Source organism: Mustela nivalis, assembly GCF_964662115.1.
Source record: "Mustela nivalis genome assembly, chromosome: 7".
NCBI classification, from domain to species: domain Eukaryota; kingdom Metazoa; phylum Chordata; class Mammalia; order Carnivora; family Mustelidae; genus Mustela; species Mustela nivalis.
Genome location: NC_139026.1, coordinates 83196711 through 83214704, shown reverse-complemented (window position 1 = coordinate 83214704; position 17994 = coordinate 83196711). Strand labels below are relative to the sequence as shown.

The 17994-nt window shown below is 37.0% G+C and overlaps 1 protein-coding gene across 4 annotated transcripts in view; it reads left to right on the top strand.

Moving 5' to 3' along the window:
* The window catches only part of NELL2 (neural EGFL like 2), a 407098-nt gene that overhangs the window by 163027 nt on the left and 226077 nt on the right, over positions 1-17994 (top strand). For all 4 annotated transcript variants that reach the window (XM_082742286.1, XM_082742288.1, XM_082742287.1 and 1 more), the window contains exons 7-10: positions 665-737; positions 909-991; positions 1910-2038; positions 3473-3575. In XM_082742286.1, coding sequence (XP_082598412.1) covers positions 665-737; positions 909-991; positions 1910-2038; positions 3473-3575 — 388 coding nt within the window. The remainder of the gene's footprint in view (positions 1-664; positions 738-908; positions 992-1909; positions 2039-3472; positions 3576-17994) is intronic.

Genomic DNA, 17994 nt, shown 5'->3' with positions numbered 1-17994 from the left:
GCGACTAAGGATACATGTAAATTTTACATACAGACATGTGATGTGGCCTTCTGTAATAAATGGGTCATTTGTAGCTGGAATGTTTAAAAATTTCATGCTAAACTTTCCATGCTCCTAAGCACTTGTCACTAAGTCTTGTGGCAGCTGTTTAATGAATCTGTTGTCCTTTATAAATTGAGAAATTAGTTCTGAAAGATCTGACTGAAAAATGAGAAATGCTCAGATGAGTACTGCACTTATGACTCGTTTTTCTATCTTTCTTTTTGATGGCTGCAGTTAGTTTAAAATTGGTATCAGTTTCACTGTTGCTGAAACCAGAAGTGATTTTCGGGTTGGTATTTAAAGGTCATTTTCAAGCCTTTCTCCAGTGGCTAAGTAAAAATAACTTCTCAAAACAACATGACTATTCCCTCTTAATTATATCTTGACATTTAATCTTAAGGCTTTAAAAATATTATCAATAGGAGAGTACATGGGTAATCATCTATTTTGCCTGATGTATTTCTTTCCCTTTGGTTTGAAGTAGAAGTAATGTATTCAAAAAGATGTTGTCGGGGATCTTGGTGCGTCTATCTTGTAAATGTTTTCCTTCATGAACTTGACTGTTGAACATAATTTGGGTAGATGGAAGTAATATGTCTTTTTAAAAATTTTTCACACACAGGGTATAATGCAAGATGTGCAATTACTTGTCATGCCCCAAGGATTTATTGCTCAGTGCCCAGATCTTAATCGCAGTAAGTCCATTCGTTTTTGTGCTGTGTGATAAAAAAGTGCATTTCTTGCTTAATTTTGTCCAGAATGTCAGTTTGAAATCGGAGGTCCCATACATTAGTTGTCAGCCTGGACTTAACTAGATTGACCTCCTTATAAACACAACTTGATCAATGTAGTGTTTGTGATTTCAGCCTGTCCAACTTGCAATGACTTCCATGGACTCGTGCAGAAAATCATGGAGCTGCAGGATATTTTGGCCAAAACATCAGCCAAGGTAAAAGCTACTTAGAAATACAGTGCAGGGAGCTCAGGAATCCTTGAGGTTCTTTACAGTTTATTTTATATATATATAACCACAAATGTTCACCTTTGAGACTTTTCTTATTCTACACTGTTGCTGGGATTGAATCTAAATCTCTGCTCAAGGAGAGGGCTTATAAATATTCAAATCCTAGCCTTCTGTGTAACAAATGATTCGGTAAATCAGAAATGAGGCAGATTACCTGATTTTCACATTGCTTATTGCAGTAGAATTTATTGTTTATTTTAGTTTTTTTATTATTTATTTTTACTTAGTTTTTCTTTGTAAGGATGGAGGTGAGGAGGCATTGTGAAGAATATGGACCCTAGAATTACGTCAAGGGAATGGTCCCACAGATGCTTTCTACCACTGTGTTGCTGTTGTAGATTATTCACTTCCCTGAGCATGTGTCAAGTTTCCTTGCAATTTCACCAGGCTATTGTTACCTTTCATAGTAGTTACTAAGAACCTGCAAGTTCTCTCCTATATCTATGATTCATTTCTGACACAACAAATTCTGAGATTTGTTTCTTTACTTGAGTAAGCATGTTCATAAAATTAAACATTTTTAAAAATGGAAAACCCTCCTCTGCAGTGTGATGCCGTTTTTACCTAACCCCCATTTATATCTTGTAAATCATGCTGTTGTTTTTTTTTTTTTTTTTTAATCCAAAAGCAGGAATGAAATTTACCTTAAAAAGAAGAGGGAAAAAACTTTTCTTTTAAAGTATATATATATAATATATATATTTAATATATCGATGACCATAATAGATGGGCCCAGCCATCATTACTGCTATATGCAGAAAAATTCCGATGCCTACTGAAGTATTTTTCCTTTCTGTGTTGCTGGAATGGTGAACACTGTGAACCCCTTCCTTTGTGCCACAGCTGTCTCGAGCTGAGCAGCGAATGAATAGGTTGGATCAGTGCTATTGTGAGAGGACCTGCACCATGAAGGGAACCACCTACCGAGAATTTGAGTCCTGGACAGACGGCTGTAAGAACTGCACGTGCCTGGTATGGCTTCCTCTGAGAGTTCAGATGAAGGGAACTCAGATGCCCCCACTCTTTAAAAATTTATTAAAACAATGTAATCATGAAAATTTCAAGACCCATTTCCTCCAAGACACAACACTAGCCAACCCGGTCAAATCTAAAGAACTGCGTGTTGCATTATTAAAGATACTTTCTAGCCTATAAAGATGATTATGGTTTAGGAATGCTATAAAGCTTAAGTTTATTGGTGCACACACGAAGTTAACAATTTAAATTGGGTTAGCGAAGGTGATTCCCAAAGGATTCTATCCATCTTCCTTAACATTTCAAGGGATTTTCCCCTCATGGGTTTATTACTGCATTTAAATAAAACTAAATTATATGCAGTATGAAATATTGTCACCAGATTGAGCCATACAAACAAGTAATGGAATTTACCTCAGCAATCTTTAAAGGTTTGCTAATGTGGTGGAATAAGAATTAGATAATTTAAATAAATATGATTTCTCTAATTGCATACTCATAAAGTAGAAATATTTAACACCTTACTATTTTAAAAATAGATTCATTTTCCAAGAAAAGGTCAAGACTAGTTTGGTTTTTAAATTTTAAATTTCACATGAATTCATCAGTTTAAAGTCATTTACTGGAAAGAGACCAGAGGTCTCTGTGAATTAGCCTTTTAAAAAAATTTCTTAAGTTTGTTCAAAAAACAGAATTTCATGTATTCATGTTAAAGTCATGAGATAGTCATGTGTGTGTGCATGCATCATATGACTTCTGTTTGGGAAAATACAATGTTTCCACCAAAATTATAGCATTTACCAATGCAGTAAAACCTTCCCACCTTGTTAAATGGGGACAAAAATCAAATTGAGTAAAATGCAAGATATGTATAGTGAAGTCAATAAGGTGACTAGAAAAACAGCTAGCTGCCTGGGAGTTCTGGTTGACCATTGGGAAATGAATTCCTTGCCATTCTGTTTGCCGTTTGGTGCTGCCTTGTAGTGGTGCTTAAATATCCATGGGAAGATTCTGGGTCCTGAGACTAGGTCTGCAGGAGGGCAGCAGCTATTTGAGAAATCCCCTGGCTGTGGATACTCACTTTGTGCATAATCTGGGCAGACATGAGGCTTACCCCTAACTTGCTATTTCGTTGTCAGTGTGTGCTCCTCCCTCCATCCATGTTCTCATCCTTCTAACTCCAGAAGGGGGAGAACTCTAGGGTGTGTAGCATCATCACTGGACAGAAGATGGGAGCTAATCACCAACTGTGTTAGGACCCAATTCGTATTACTGTAGGTCCCTGTAGTATGGGTTTTACTGTGTAATAAACACAAAGAATAGTAGTATTTATGGCATTTTATGTGAAGAGTTTGAAATTTAGGATTAAAAAGTACTTTCAGGCTATCACACTGCAACTTGGAAATTTTTAAAATATTGCTTTCTTCTCAGAATGGAACCATCCAGTGCGAAACTCTGATCTGTCCGGTTCCTGACTGCCCCCTTAAGTCGGCCCTTGCATATGTGGATGGCAAGTGCTGTAAGGAATGCAAATGTGAGCATAACTTTTATGTTGAATATTTTGTTTTGGCAAAAACAAATCTTCTATTAATAAATACTTACTCATTATTGATCTGGGCACCCTAAAAAGTTTTTAGAAATGATGTGAATTGGAAGAATACCTTCTCTACTTTGGTTGATCAGTTCTTTTCCATTTATAAATGTTATACTCTTATTTAACAGGAAAGTTTTTTCTTAGAGGAATCTGTTCTGTATAGTGACAACAGTAGGAAAGATCTGTAAGGAACTTAGCGGTAGGCATTTCTCTCATTGCACCACTTGATCCCCATACCTGCAGAATAGATGAAGAATAGTCCACACTCAGCCACCCAGTCGGAGGAAATCCACGATGTAAGTGAGCTTTGAGAGCATGTTTATTATAGGATTGTCCAGTGTGGATGGGGCCATGGTGTCAATTCATGAAAAAAGGGCTCAAACTCCTGAGTGGGGAAGCTTTTTGACCTTCTTAGTCCCGTGGGGTTCACTTCAGATGTCAGGAAATGCTCTCTGAATTTGTAGCTGTCTCAAAGTAGGTTCTATATCATTCCTTCAGTAGGAAGTCCTTGCATTTACGTCACTTACGCTTTAAAAGACTATCCTTAAATTCTTGTTAAAAGAAGCATTTAAAATTTAGCTATTTTTGTCCAAAGGAATAGGAAGCTATGTAAACGGAAATGTGATAAAGTTTGTAGAATATGCAGGGCTGTGTGAAGGCAGCATCATCAAAGACGCATGCGCAAAGGCAGAGAGGTGGGGGAGGGGAGGGGAGGGCTAGGGTGAGGGAAAGAGGAGCTAAGAATGAATGGTTCGTTCCTTTTGATGGGGCTTTTGTTCGCTGTGCTCCCTTTACCACTGCCATGCCCGACTTTTGACTAAGCAGTGTGCAGGGTGCTGTTGCTGGTGAAAATGACGAGTTCTCAGGAAAAAAATCAGGAAGTCGCTTTGTAGCCCATTGATTTAATTCCCTCAGGAGCTCATTTATATTTAATTTTATTAGACTTTTCATTGAAGCCAGTCCATTTCACGAAAGTGTATTAGCCTAGTCAGATAGGTTTGGCTGATCCAGGAAGGACTGAATGCATTGTGTCACTAGCTAATTTCCTCAGTGAGGAGTCATCTGAGTTTTTCCTTGAACTTAACCTTAGTATGGGAAAGTTGGTGGTGATGTTCAATAGTTTTCTTTGTAGATAGACACAGGAGGAAGGGCCCTTTCTAGGGCTTTATATTCATAACACAGCAATAGCTGGAATCAGACTTTTTGCTCTTCTTTTATCCTTCTTTGCACACATACTTCTGCACTGTTACCCCTGAATATAGTAGATTTGCAGTAGATTTGCATTAAGTGATGTCAGTTTTATTAGAGGCAGGCTGATTGAAATAATGGACCGTCATGATAGATGCATTAGTCAGAAGTAGTGAATTTCAATTCTGATTTTACCATTTGTCTCTGTAACCAGTAGTCAGCTGCCTACTAAATCAGACAATGCTTGAAATCTTCCCAACAACATGCAGTTAGACTTAATGAAATGGTAAAATATTTTGAGATTTATTAATGCAAAGTGCTTCTGGCAGACTTCGGTATTAATGATTGAAAATTGACTGTGTTTGTCTCATAGATCATAGAGAAAGCTGCAAGTAAGTAATCAGTGAGGGGACCACGATACCACTGAATAAATGCCAAAATTATTTATTTGAGTCTTTCATTTTCTGTGGTTAAAAGTATTAAGGATAAAGTGACTTTATTTTTCTGGTTCTAGTCAGTGAAGCAGTGCCATGGAATATAAAGGATTTGTGCCTATATTTGTTTGTATGTTGAGTATTCCAAGTATGTCTCATTCTGATGAATTCAACATTTTACAAGAGCTAGCAAGAAATTTTCTGTAAACACCCACAGAATTTTTTTTTTCCTAAGGGAACTAAGCATTTAGTTCATACGGTAAATACTCTTAAAGATTATTTGGGAATGTGTCTCTACAAGCGCAATTTAAAAACCAGTCAGTCAAAATATTTCAGGAAATGTGCTTGTGAAAAGTTTACAAAAACTTATTTTATAAAAGAAAAGGTAACATTTAAACTAAATTTAATAATCAGTAACTGACTTGCTTAGATTATTCAGATTTTCATATGTGCAGAGTGAGAGAAGCAAATAGTTACATCAGAATGAGTGTGTGTGTGTCTCTCTATAATATATGATAGTCTTATTTTCTTATGTTAGTGTTCCCAGTATTATCATTGTTCTACTTTATGAGAACTTAATTTCACAGCGCAGAGTACTAACCACTATACGATCACGGCGAGAACTTAATTTCAGTGGAGCATGAATTAACCTTTATGTTTTTTACTTTTTAAAAGAGAACCATAAGCCTTCCTCTTAGACCTTGAGCTCATCCTGTCTTTGCAACTCTGTTGCTCAAAGGCCTTTTTAAGGACATAAAATTAAAAAAAAAAAAAATATATATATATATATATATATATATATATATTAGTGAAACTGGTTTAAAGAGATTAATCACTTGTTTCCAAAGTCCTTGGAAGGAAAAACATATAACGTAACTGCTGAATTTGACTGCCAAGATTGAAATGAACAAAAGAAGTGCAAGTGGCCCGCGGTCTTTTGGTGTTCTTTATTGAATGCTTTCTGGCTCCCTTTAACAGAGTTGTTTGTGCAACCCTAAGCAGCCCTATTTTGCAGTCTGCTTTATATTTTCCCTCTGTAAATTCAGCTCCAGCTCTTTATCCAAATATAAATACTGGTGAATAGTAAAAGGGTTGTTGTTCTGGGAAAGAAGTCAAAGAGAACTAAGCCTGTCCCTTTTCTTTATTTTAATCTACATAAGAAAGTGTTGGAAGGAGGGGCTAAGCCTCTTCCTGCTCCTATCCCTGAGCTTTTGTGGTGAAGTTCAACAGAGACAGAAGATCCAAAGGTAGGAATGCCAACACCAAATAAGTAAGGTAATAATAATCACAACTATAATGAAATCAAATTACTTCCATCAGTTAGAAGGCACAGAATTCTGCTCTTCATGTGAACTTTACAACAATTTTATAAGGCAGGCATTGCTTCTGTCTTCCTAGTAAGAGCAAGTACATGACTTGTCCATGAACACACAATTAGCTGTAAGTCTCAGAGACATTCCAACTGGAACTGCTGTGCTTTTTGAGCCTACCTCCTTCTTTAAAACCATATGCCATAGGGATGCCTAGGAGGCTCAGTCAGTTAAGCATCAACTTTTGATTTCTGCTCAGGTCATGATCTCAGGCCCTGTGCTCAACACAGAGTCTGCTTTTTCTTTTTCTTCTGCTCCTCCCCTCTCTTCCTCTCTCTCTCTCAAGTAAGTAAGTAAATAAATACATAAAAATCTTTTTTAAAAAAACCAACTATCTGGTACAATTAATTTAAGTGATCTACTTTTATCCACTGGTAACTAAGCTTACCATGCAAAACCACTGGGAGTCCTGGGTGACTCTAGGCCATGGTGCAAAGTAAGCAGGATTTGCCTCCATCCCTCTCACTTCTCCATTTTCAGCCACAGTCACCACATCCTAGTCACAGGCTCTCAGCTAGCTAACAAAGAGACTGACTGACACAAATTCAAGATAACTTGGGAAAATGTAAAGTTTAAATATTTTGGGGTGACTTTAACTCTGAAATAGGATGAGGCCCAACCAATTAAAATATGTAAAATCTCAGCCCAGGTTAAGAAAACAAAAAGAACTGTCAGAAAATAATTGATGAAAGTTTTAGCAAACAGAAAGTTATTGAAAGTCACTGAAATTTTAAAAAAAATTGAAGATTCAGTTTTGAACAGAGAGCTCTGTTTCACAGAGAAGGTGATTCATGAAAATAGGGAATCTGAGGCAATCTGAACTAATACTATAATGTCTTACAGAAGAGGCTATGTTTAAAACAATAACAAGGAAGACAGTTTTCCCTTCCTTTTCTGGAGAGGCATCAAGTATAGGAAATGTGAATGTGGCCACCAACATTGGTTGGTGCTTGTCTAGTACCGATAGTTATTTTTAATTAGTACTGCTTTAAAAAGTCTTGATTTATATGAATAAATTAAAATCATCCTTCCTTTGATTGAGCAAGATCAGAGTTTCAGTATATAATATAGATTACATTTTAATATGCTCTGTGGTGATTAGACAACAGATTTTATTAAACTTAATTTAAAAAGTCCTGTCTGCTTAGAAAAAATGAAGTTATTATAATGTCTTTGCATATCGAGTATTTAAGTATGTGGTTAATAGAGTTAGATTTTCTGGTTTGTATTCTGACTACTGCTTATTAGCTGTGCAACTTTGGTCGAATTACCAAAACTCTCAGAGTCTCAGTTTCCTTTTCTATAATATTTGTATCTATTTTATATGGTTAGGGTGAGGACTGAATGAGTAAATACATGTAAAGTGGCTTGGAACAGGTGAGCTATTATTATTTTTTTTGTTAAAGAACTCTGTGTTTTTATTCATGAAAGTAGAAAGCAGTGAAACTATCTCATTGGGTCATAGATGTAAAGCCCCACAGGACCTTAAAGATCTTCCGAACAGTCATTTGCTTTGGGGAGGTAAAGCTTTATTATCTCTGTTTTACAGAGGAAAAATGAGGTCAGATGATTCTTCTGTGATCACACAGTTAGTATGTAAGGGAAGGTATTTTTTTTTTCCCCCAATTGTGTTTTGATATATGATACTACTCTCTTCAAGGCACTCTTTTCCTCAGTATTTTGGATAAGTCTTGACCAAGGCTGACAGTAAGAACCAATTTATCATGCATTATATATTCTTTTATGTCTGATTTCTTTCCTTCAAAATCCTGTTTGTGAGATCCATCCATATTTTTGCATGTAGATATCAGTTATTCATACTTATTGTGGTATATATTTCATTTTTGTTAATGTACCACAGTCCAGTTTATTATTGAAGGACAGTGGGGTGCTGTCCACTTTTGGCCTTTATAATTAGTCATTCTGTAAACATTCTTTACATGCTTTTTGGTGTTATGCCTGCCTGATAAGTATATACCTGAGTAGAATTGCTTGTTCAGGGGTTTACTGTTTTATTTAATGACAAAACTGTTTTTTTGTGTGTGTTTTTTGTTTTTTAATTTAAAACATTTTTTGACATATAATGTATTATTAGCCCCAGGGGTACAGGTCTGTGAATCACCAGGTTTACACTTCACAGCACTCACCGTAGCACATACTGGCCCCAATGTCCATAACTCCACCTCCCTCTCCCTACCCCCACCACCACCCCCACAATCCTCAGTTTGTTTTGTGAGATTAAGAGTCGCTTATGGTATGACAAAACTTTTTAACCTTTTGTAAAATTGTTTTGCCAAACTGTTTTCTGAAGTGGTTATACCAGTTATTCCACACCCTTACCCACATTTGGCATTTTTGATCTTTTTAATTTGAGGCATTATGATAAATGATGTTGGCACATGATTTCATATTATAGTTTAAATTTGCATTTCCCTGATGAATCATGAAGATGAGCAAATTTTCATATATTTATGGGTTATTTTCATTAATCTTAAATAATAGAAAAGAAAAGCAGATTATTTGTATGTATACTCTGACTAGGAGATAGTCGTTTGGGAGGTTTAACTCTTTTATGTTCATGTTAGTGTGCAAATATGGATGATTCTAGCTGTGTCACTTAAAATGCATAGTAAAGTGGGGATGGAGATTAAATGGCTGCCACTTAAGTAATCTGAAGTTTTTTTTTTTAAATGAATGACAGTGTCATAAAAATGATTCAGAGACTTCTGAATATGTAAATATAGGGATAAGAAATAAAGATCAGTGAGATATAATTCACAAGGAGTTTCTTTGTTCTTAAAATAAAGAACACAATTTAAATAACATATATAGGTTACATTAAAAAACAAAATCATTTTGGAGCAACATAACCAATAAATTTAGCAGTCTATTCAGGAATGCCAGAGGCGTGGGAAATATGCAGTATGTGCTTGAGGTTCTTATGCATGAACACAATTATAAATTAGTTGGCATTACAGAGACACAAGGGGCTACATGACCAGAATGCCAGTGCTGATTGAGGGGATGTATGCAATAATGAAAAAGAGAAATAAGCATCAAAAGGAAGATGTTTTACTATCAGATGCAGTATTTTTAAAAAGCTCCCCAAAAGTCTGTATGTAGTTACTAGCGAATATTATGTCACAGCAAACAACTGAGTGAGCTGAGGGCTAGTGGTGTTACTGTAAATCATGTAAACCACTCTCCCCGGAGCTGCCCAGGTGTAATCTGAGACTCGCCCCTGTGAGCAGGAGACAAGGGGAGAGGGCAGAAAGAGACAGGCCACTCCAGGTTGGTAGGCAACAATGTTAATAATAGGGAACTTAGAGTTGAGGCTTGTCTTGGGTGGCAAGACTAACCAGATTGCGCACCTGCGCTCCCAGTCTTCCCGTACCTGCCCTCCCACCATCCAGTGTGGGAAAGGCAAACAACCGACATTCCAAGGACAGGGGAGGAGGTGAAGAGCCTCTGAATGCCTGGGTCCAGCTCATGGGTCAATTGGTAGTTATAGTTTTTTGATGAAGCTCCCCAACACTAGGTTTGGATTCAGTCTTTTCTCCCGCAAATTAACTCTATTTGGTATTTAAAAGAGTAGTGGATAAATCATAGAATGAATACACTTTTCTAATTCTATATGTATATGTGGAAAAAGCGCAAGAAAATAGTTCAATTGACTTATTCAAGATAATTAAACTTATTAAAGAGGAATCAGCTAAGTTTTAATAAAGAGACTTCATCAAGATAATCCTATAGGCTTCTTAAACAGTATCATTAATTTTGTGCTAATACTTCTTCAGAAACTCCTCAAAAAAGCATTGGTCATGTTATCTTTTAAGCATTATAAAAGCTGATAAATCTCAAGTCAGTGGGAAAATACTGAACCGGCAATTTATTAATAAGCAAGAATAATTAACAATATAACCTTCAGATTAATGACTATACAAAACATCGCATGATACAGTTTAATGATCTTTAGAAAAACAAAAAATTTACTGTTATGAGTCAGCTGGTAGCAGAGTAGGGATGTTAGAAAAAGGCAGGGCAGAATCAGAGGGTGATGACGGTGTCACAATGATTTAGTTGCTGTGTCTTCCATGCTACAGTCCAAAGTCATAGAATTTGTCTGACTCTACCAGTACAGCATTTTTAATGTTTTAACTAAAAATAATGTATGCATACAATAAATATTCCATCCATCTGAAAAGATGTAAAATAGAACATAAAAATCCCCCTATTTCTCCCTTCCCTCCCAAACTATCCTTCCAGATGATTCTCAGTGCACCCACTCACATATGCATGGTGTAGGCTTTGCATATATGGTAAATGATATCACACATTTTCCTGGACATTATCTTGGAGATTTTCCCATATCAATTAACTTTTTAAGGGACTGCATATCACTCCAGTGTATAATTTAGTATAATTTTACTTTTTCTCCATCAAAGGATATTTCAGTCACTTCTGATTTGTTGTTTTCTTATTAAAAATAATATTCCAGGATGTCATTTTAAGTAATCTTGGTGCATTTTTATATGGCTTTATCTGCAGGGTACATTGCTAATGATGGAATTGCTGAGTCAAAGTTTATGGCGCTTTTAAATATTGCCAGCTCTTACCAAATCATTCCAAAAACAGGTCTTGGGTGATTTCCCCTTTAAGAAGGAGCACTAGGTGGCAGTGCTGGGGGAAACCTGAAAACACCACTTGTACCTGACAGGTCATCAAGGTGGCTCCTTTGATGCAATCAGTGGGAAATCCTTCAATGAGAGATAGTCTATGGCAGCATCAACTTTCTTGTTTTTACCACAGTGTCATCTGGTGAGCCCATATGCAATTATTGTTGAAGTTAATTGCTGTTCTGCATCTTCAGTAAATTCCATAGATGGCATAAGAGAATACTGAATTTATTTATTCTGAAATGAGAGTAGTTTTCCAGAAGACATAACATGGGGGACTGCCCTCTGATTCTGAGGCATTATGCTGTGCCTATTTAATCCTGTTTTATTTTAAAATAATAGAGAGTACTCAGCCTCTAGGTCTATACTCGGAATTATAATTTCTCTTCATTATTAAGATTCTTGAATAAATGTATTTTGTGGATTTTTATTATTTTTCATGCCCCATTACATTTTCTCAAAAGAATTTCTCTGCCCATCTAATGACATTGCTTAAATGGCCTAAAACTCTTCAGAAGAAAGCTTTATGCAAATCTGTCTGTAATAATAATTAAATCATACTGCCTGGCACAACTCTAGGAGACTGAAAATGGGGCTCTTTAGGTGATCAGGAGGCTAGTCTTCCTTAGTGGTGTAAGGATTTCAGTGAAAGGATGTCAGATTTATACCCAAGCAAAAGAACGATAATCTAGATATCATTCATATGAGACTCAATTTAAAAGAGAAGAAAAACACTTATCTTAGGCAGAAAAATGCAACTTCTTATCTGAAGTGTTGTTAGGTAATTGTTTTAAAAATGAGCTCATTTTCTTCTCAGTAGAGATCGTACAAAATGGCATTTTGAAATTAGAATAGGAAAAATAAGATGTGTGCAATTTAAAGCATCTTACAAGTTGACTTTGGCCATCCTGTAGGAAGTAGTAACTCCGGAAGAACAACTGCATAGAAAAAGGAAATGGACATCATACTGACCATCACAGAAGAGAGCCCAGCACCTACCACCCCCAGCAAAATGTGTAAAATAGCCACTCAGCTGCTCTGGGCTCCCCAGTGGCTGCCTTGAATACTTGATGTGGTCTGTGTTCTCCAGGATATATTTACAGATTGTATAAAATTAGCATAGATTAAAAATTAAATGAAGAAAACACTATGATACAGGAGTTCAGTGTGAGAAAGGGTCAGAGAGGAATTTTCTCTTTTTAGAGTTTAGAGATGGTTTTGTGATAGAGTACAGTTCAGGCATGTTTCTTTTTAAGCAAAAGCTGGCCCCAAATTCAAAACTATTTAACTATAAAAATGCACATGAAATGGCTTTAAAAAATTGTTCTGAAGTTAGTGGGGCTAAGAATGGAACTTGGGAATGTTAGGCCTGTAAAATATCTATTTGTTGGAATGGCTGCTGTAATCCAATGGCCTGTGCCTCGAATATTCTACCCACACTATATGTCTGAGAGCCTTTGCCTGTATTTTGCTTCTGAATGGCAGCAGGTCCTAGTCACACTCTCTTCCCTCCAGCCAATGAAACTGTTGCCTTGAATTGGGGAACTGGCTATGTGGTCTCTGGAGCTTGGGCCAAAGCCATGGGCCATACTAGATTTTTAAAACTTGAGGCTCGGCAGCAAAAGAAATGAAATCTAGCCATTTGTGACGACGTGTATGGAACTAGAGGGTATTACGCTTAGTGAAATAAGTCGATCAGGGAGAGACAATTATCATATAATCTCCCTGATATGAGGAAGTTGAGAGGCAACATGGAGAGTTTGGGGAGTAGAAAGGAATAAATGAAACAAGATGGGATCCAGAGGGAGACAAACCATAAGAGACTCTTAATCTCGCAAAACAAACTGAGGGTTGCTGCGGGGAGGGGGATAGGGAGAGGGTGGTGGGGTTATGGACATTGGGGAGGGTATGTGCCATGGTGAGTGCTGTGAAGTGTGTAAACCTGGCGATTCACAGACCTATACCCCTGGGGCTAATAATACAATATATGTTAATTTAAAAAATTAAAAATTAAAAAAAAAAGACTTGAGGCTTGGATCTTAGGTTTATTGTTTGTTTTATACTTTAGTTTCATTGATAGTGTACAAAAAACTTTGGGCTGGTAGGCTTCAGAATGGCCCTCACTTATAAATTTTACTTAAAATTGTAAAGAGATATCTCACAACACTTGTGTAACAAGCTTAGTAACTCAGGAAAAAGAATTTGAAGTCCACCTACCATAATGGACAACACACACATATAATATTTATGATTTTAGCCATTGGAAAGTGACCCAATACTCCATGACACATATATTGATAATTTTGCTGAGACCTGAATTTCTGTCTAACGAGCTGTGAGGTCTGCATGCAGGAGCACATCATTGAGCTCAGAGCTTCTCAAAAATTAGTGGGAATGTGAATCACCTGGGGATCTTGTTAACATGAAAATATGATTCAGTGGTTCTGGGGTGGAGCCTGAGAGTTTGCCTTTCTAACCAGCTCCAGGGCAGTGGCAACCCTGCTAGGACATGGAAGGCATGGTGAGTAGCGAAGACTTAGCTAGTGGCTGAGTTGTCCTTGTTGCCCCATCTCTCCACAGAGCTTTCTTCTCTCTCAAATCTCGAATGTGCAGTAAGGTCTCCGAATACCTGCTTTTGCATTTATGATTTAAGCTGACATTTACTAAGTATATTCTGAGTGGGAGAACTTAACACGAATTATTTCTCCTGCTTGTTATGAAGACGAGGAAACCAAAGCTTAGGAATGTTCTTTTACTTGCCCCAGCGGATGTAGCCAGGAGAGGGGTGGCACCACATGTGGTGGATTTCAGAGGCTGCCTCATGTGATGAGTAACATATTAGTGGAAACAGAACGTCAGTTTGAATGGAGAAGCACACAATTTATGATGTTCAGGAGATAGCACCAACCGCATGATGAAAGGATCTATAAATTCTTAGGAAATACAATTTTAGGATTATCATTATTATTTCTCTGTGCAGTGAAAAAGGCGACAAAAAATGTAAACTTGTACTCATCACTAAAGTGAAGTATGTGTGTCTGTTACAGGAGGCACAACTTTCCATTACTTTGTAGTACCTCATGTATGGAACAAAAACTGTTGATTTTGATCATCCAGGAAAAGAATCTCAAAAGCAAATGCCTTCTGGTTGGATTTTTATTTGATTTTGGTAAAGAAAGAACAGGAGAAGCATGTTGAATTAAAACTTAAAACTATCTTGGGGTGCCTGGGTGGCTCAGTGGGTTAAGCCTCTGGAGTCCTAGGATCGAGTCCCGCCTCAGCAGGGGGCCTGCCTCTCTCTCTCTCTGTGTCTCTCTCTCTGCCTGCCTCTCTGCCTACTTGTGATCTCTGTCAAATAAATAAATAAAATCTTAAAATCTTAAAAAAAAAAACTTAAAACTATCTTAAATGGAATTCTTTTTTTTTTTTTTTTTAAGATTTTATTTATTTGTCAGAGAGAGAGAGGGAGAGAGTGTGAGCACAGGCAGACAGAATGGCAGGCAGAGGGAGAAGCAGGCTCCCCGCCGAGCAAGGAGCCCGATGTGGGACTCGATCCCAGGACGCTGGGATCATGACCTGAGCCGAAGGCAGCTGCTTAACCAACTGAGCCACCCAGGCGTCCCTTAAATGGAATTCTTATAAAAGTCAGTGATCATGGAGAATTCTTCTCCTCAGTCCCCAGATCTTTTTTGTTTTTTGAAGTTTTCTTTGGGTTTTCATTAGATGTGGTCTCTTTCTAAATGCACTTGGTGGAAAAATTCACATGGGTCTGCTTTCCCAGGGTTTTTGAAGCTTGCTACTGTCTCATAAGATATATAGTTCTAGTCTATGCCAGGTGGCCATGCTGAGATGGATTGTGCTGTCTTGATGTTAAATTAAACTGTTCTCATGCAACTTGTAACTATGCATGTCCCAGATACACTGATGTCTGTTTTTTTTATTGTAAGAGTAAGAAGATTAATAAAAGCAACCCAGTACTAGAAAACGTTAGAACAATGCATTTTCCATGAGCTTAAATTTCTTAATTTAAAGGAATTTTCTCCTTTGCAAAAATGCTCCCATTTACCTGTGTCTTTAGAGTTGTGTTTCCTGCCTCTTGATTCCTGAATCTATTTCAGAGATGGTGATCCAGGAGGAGGTAGTGAGCCAGCACGAATGTCCCTTGCAGTGCTGAAACCCAGTGTGTGTAGACTGTCCTGGATATTATCTCAGTTTTAATTCAACCTATTCCAATCTTTTTTGGCCAATTTAAGGTCCCCATAATTTATGGTAGCATTATTTGTAAGAAGACATGTGACACAAACTTTATTTATTTGCCTGAGTTCTTACTGTTATATCGGGAAGCTAATTCTCTATGATGTTTGGAGGAAGAGGGGGAAAAATGCTGTGTGTAACACATTCTCTTCACATTATTTTGTGGGTAAGTGTCATGTTCCTAAACCAATAAAAGAATTGAGCTTTCTGATCACGAATTAGGTCATTGCACAGCAAGCAGTCTTATGAAATTTCCCATTTATGTCTATGTGTGTAGTCTACCTCCAAAATTTCTCAGGCCCTGAATCTCAGAAATGTCACTTTTGTTTGTTGGTTGAAAAGAAGGGAGGGGGTGGGCTGGTATAGAACAAGATGGATACTATGCTTGTTCACTGATTGGTTTCATTTGTTAATGTCCCTTCAAACCATGATTCCTAAGTGCTCAAGGACCTGGAGCTTGGGGAGATAGTCAGTAGAATGTGAGGTGGAATGTAAGAATTGGGTTAACTCTCCTGGCTGAGTCTGCCGTATGTCCACCAATGAACCTAGACACTAGAGAGCTTGGAATAATTCTAGAAATAGTAGTATGGGGGTGATAGGTCCATGCATATAGAACTTGTACCTTACCAGTGAGTCTCCTCATTTGAAAAATAATAGTAAGAGCCTTCTGTGAATTAATCTCTTCTAGACACTGGGGATACAGTGGTGAACTGTAAGAACAGCAAATAAGATTGCTGTCTGCCCTTTAAGACACAATAATTAAGTTGGGAGATAGACATTAATCATATAATGATCAAATATGCATGCGGTGTTGCAGCAGTACGTTGTTGATAAAGTGTCTGCAGTAACTGAACTTCATTAGCAAGGAGATCAGGAAAGGCATGCTTCAGAAAATGATGTTGCAGTTGAGAAAGGATGAACCAATAGCATTACATTAGTGAAGAGAAGAATGGTCAGGCTGAGCAAATGTAATATGCAAGAGCTCTGTATCAGGAGATGGGATGTTGTGAAAGGAAGCTGGTGTGGTTGGTGTGGTCCATGTGTGGAGAATCAAGAACATGATGTGAAATGCAGCTGGAGAGGTAAGCAGGAGCCAGATTCAGGAGTTTTAGTTTTACCCTAAGTGCTAAGTGTACGAGTTACATATTTTAAGCAAGGCAGGTCTATTTTCGCTGTTATCCAGAGAAGAAATGATGGTACCTTCAATAGGTAGTGGTGCTAGGATGTTAGGTTCTGGAGATACTGTGAAGGTAGAGCTAATGGGATTTTCTGATAGCTTGGTTTGGGTATGAGTAAAGAGAAGAGTGAGGGTGACTCCAAGGGCTTTGGATTGAGGAAGTAGAAGGATGAGGTTGCTTTTTACTGTGATGGGGAAGGCTGCTATGTGAGCTGTGTGTGGGAGAGTGATAAAATCAAAAGTTCAGTTTAGATATGTTCTGTTTAAGATGTGTGTTAGACACTTAAATAGAAATGCAGAGCAAACAGTTGTATATGTGAAACTATTTCTTACCTGTCCCAGAGGTAAGAAACAGAAGTAAAAATCTGGGTTGTTGAAATTATTTTCTATGTGTTTGTAGATAATTTGTATTTTTTAATTTTTCATGTAAATCATCCACTTTAAAATTCAGTTATTTGTATTTTTGCTTCCTGATTTGTAATAGCTCATTTTATAATAAAACTCATCATTATATGTTGCAAATGTATTTTCATAATATTGCTTCTTTTGTTGAGTGTTTTTCAATATAAAGGTTTAAAATTTTATGTAATTGAATCTTTCACTCATGCTAAAAAGGCCTTTTTATTTATAAAAATACTGACCTTCTAAGCTCTGAATGGCCCTTTTTAAAAATTCTATTTATTATTTTTTTTCTTTTTCATTTTAAGTTTAAATAAACTTATTTTTGTGTGCATGAGATAATAATTCTGGTTAACTTTCTTTTTTCTTTTTTCTTTTTTTTTTTTTTTAAAGATTTTATTTATTTATTTGTCAGAGAGAGAGAGAGAGAGAGAGCAAGAGCGAGCACAGGCAGAGTGGCAGGCAGAGTCAGAGGGAGAAGCAGGCTCCCTGCGGAGCAAGGAGCCCGATGTGGGACTCGATCCCAGGACGCTGGGATCATGACCTGAGCCGAAGGCAGCTGCTTAACCAACTGAGCCACCCAGGCGTCCCAACTTTCTTTTTTCTTTTCTTTTCTTTTCTTTTCTTTTCTTTTTTCCCAACAAGTTAGCCAGTAATTCCAGTAGTATTTGTTGAATAATCCTTTTGTTCACTGATTAACTCACTACTTTACCTTATGTTAAACATTTACATACTTTTAAGTATTTGAACTTATTTCTAAGATTTCTATTATTCTCTATTAATCTGTCTCTTGTGGTACCTATTCTACAGTATTTAATTACTATAGCTTTCTAGTTGAATTATTATCTTGGAAAACAAATT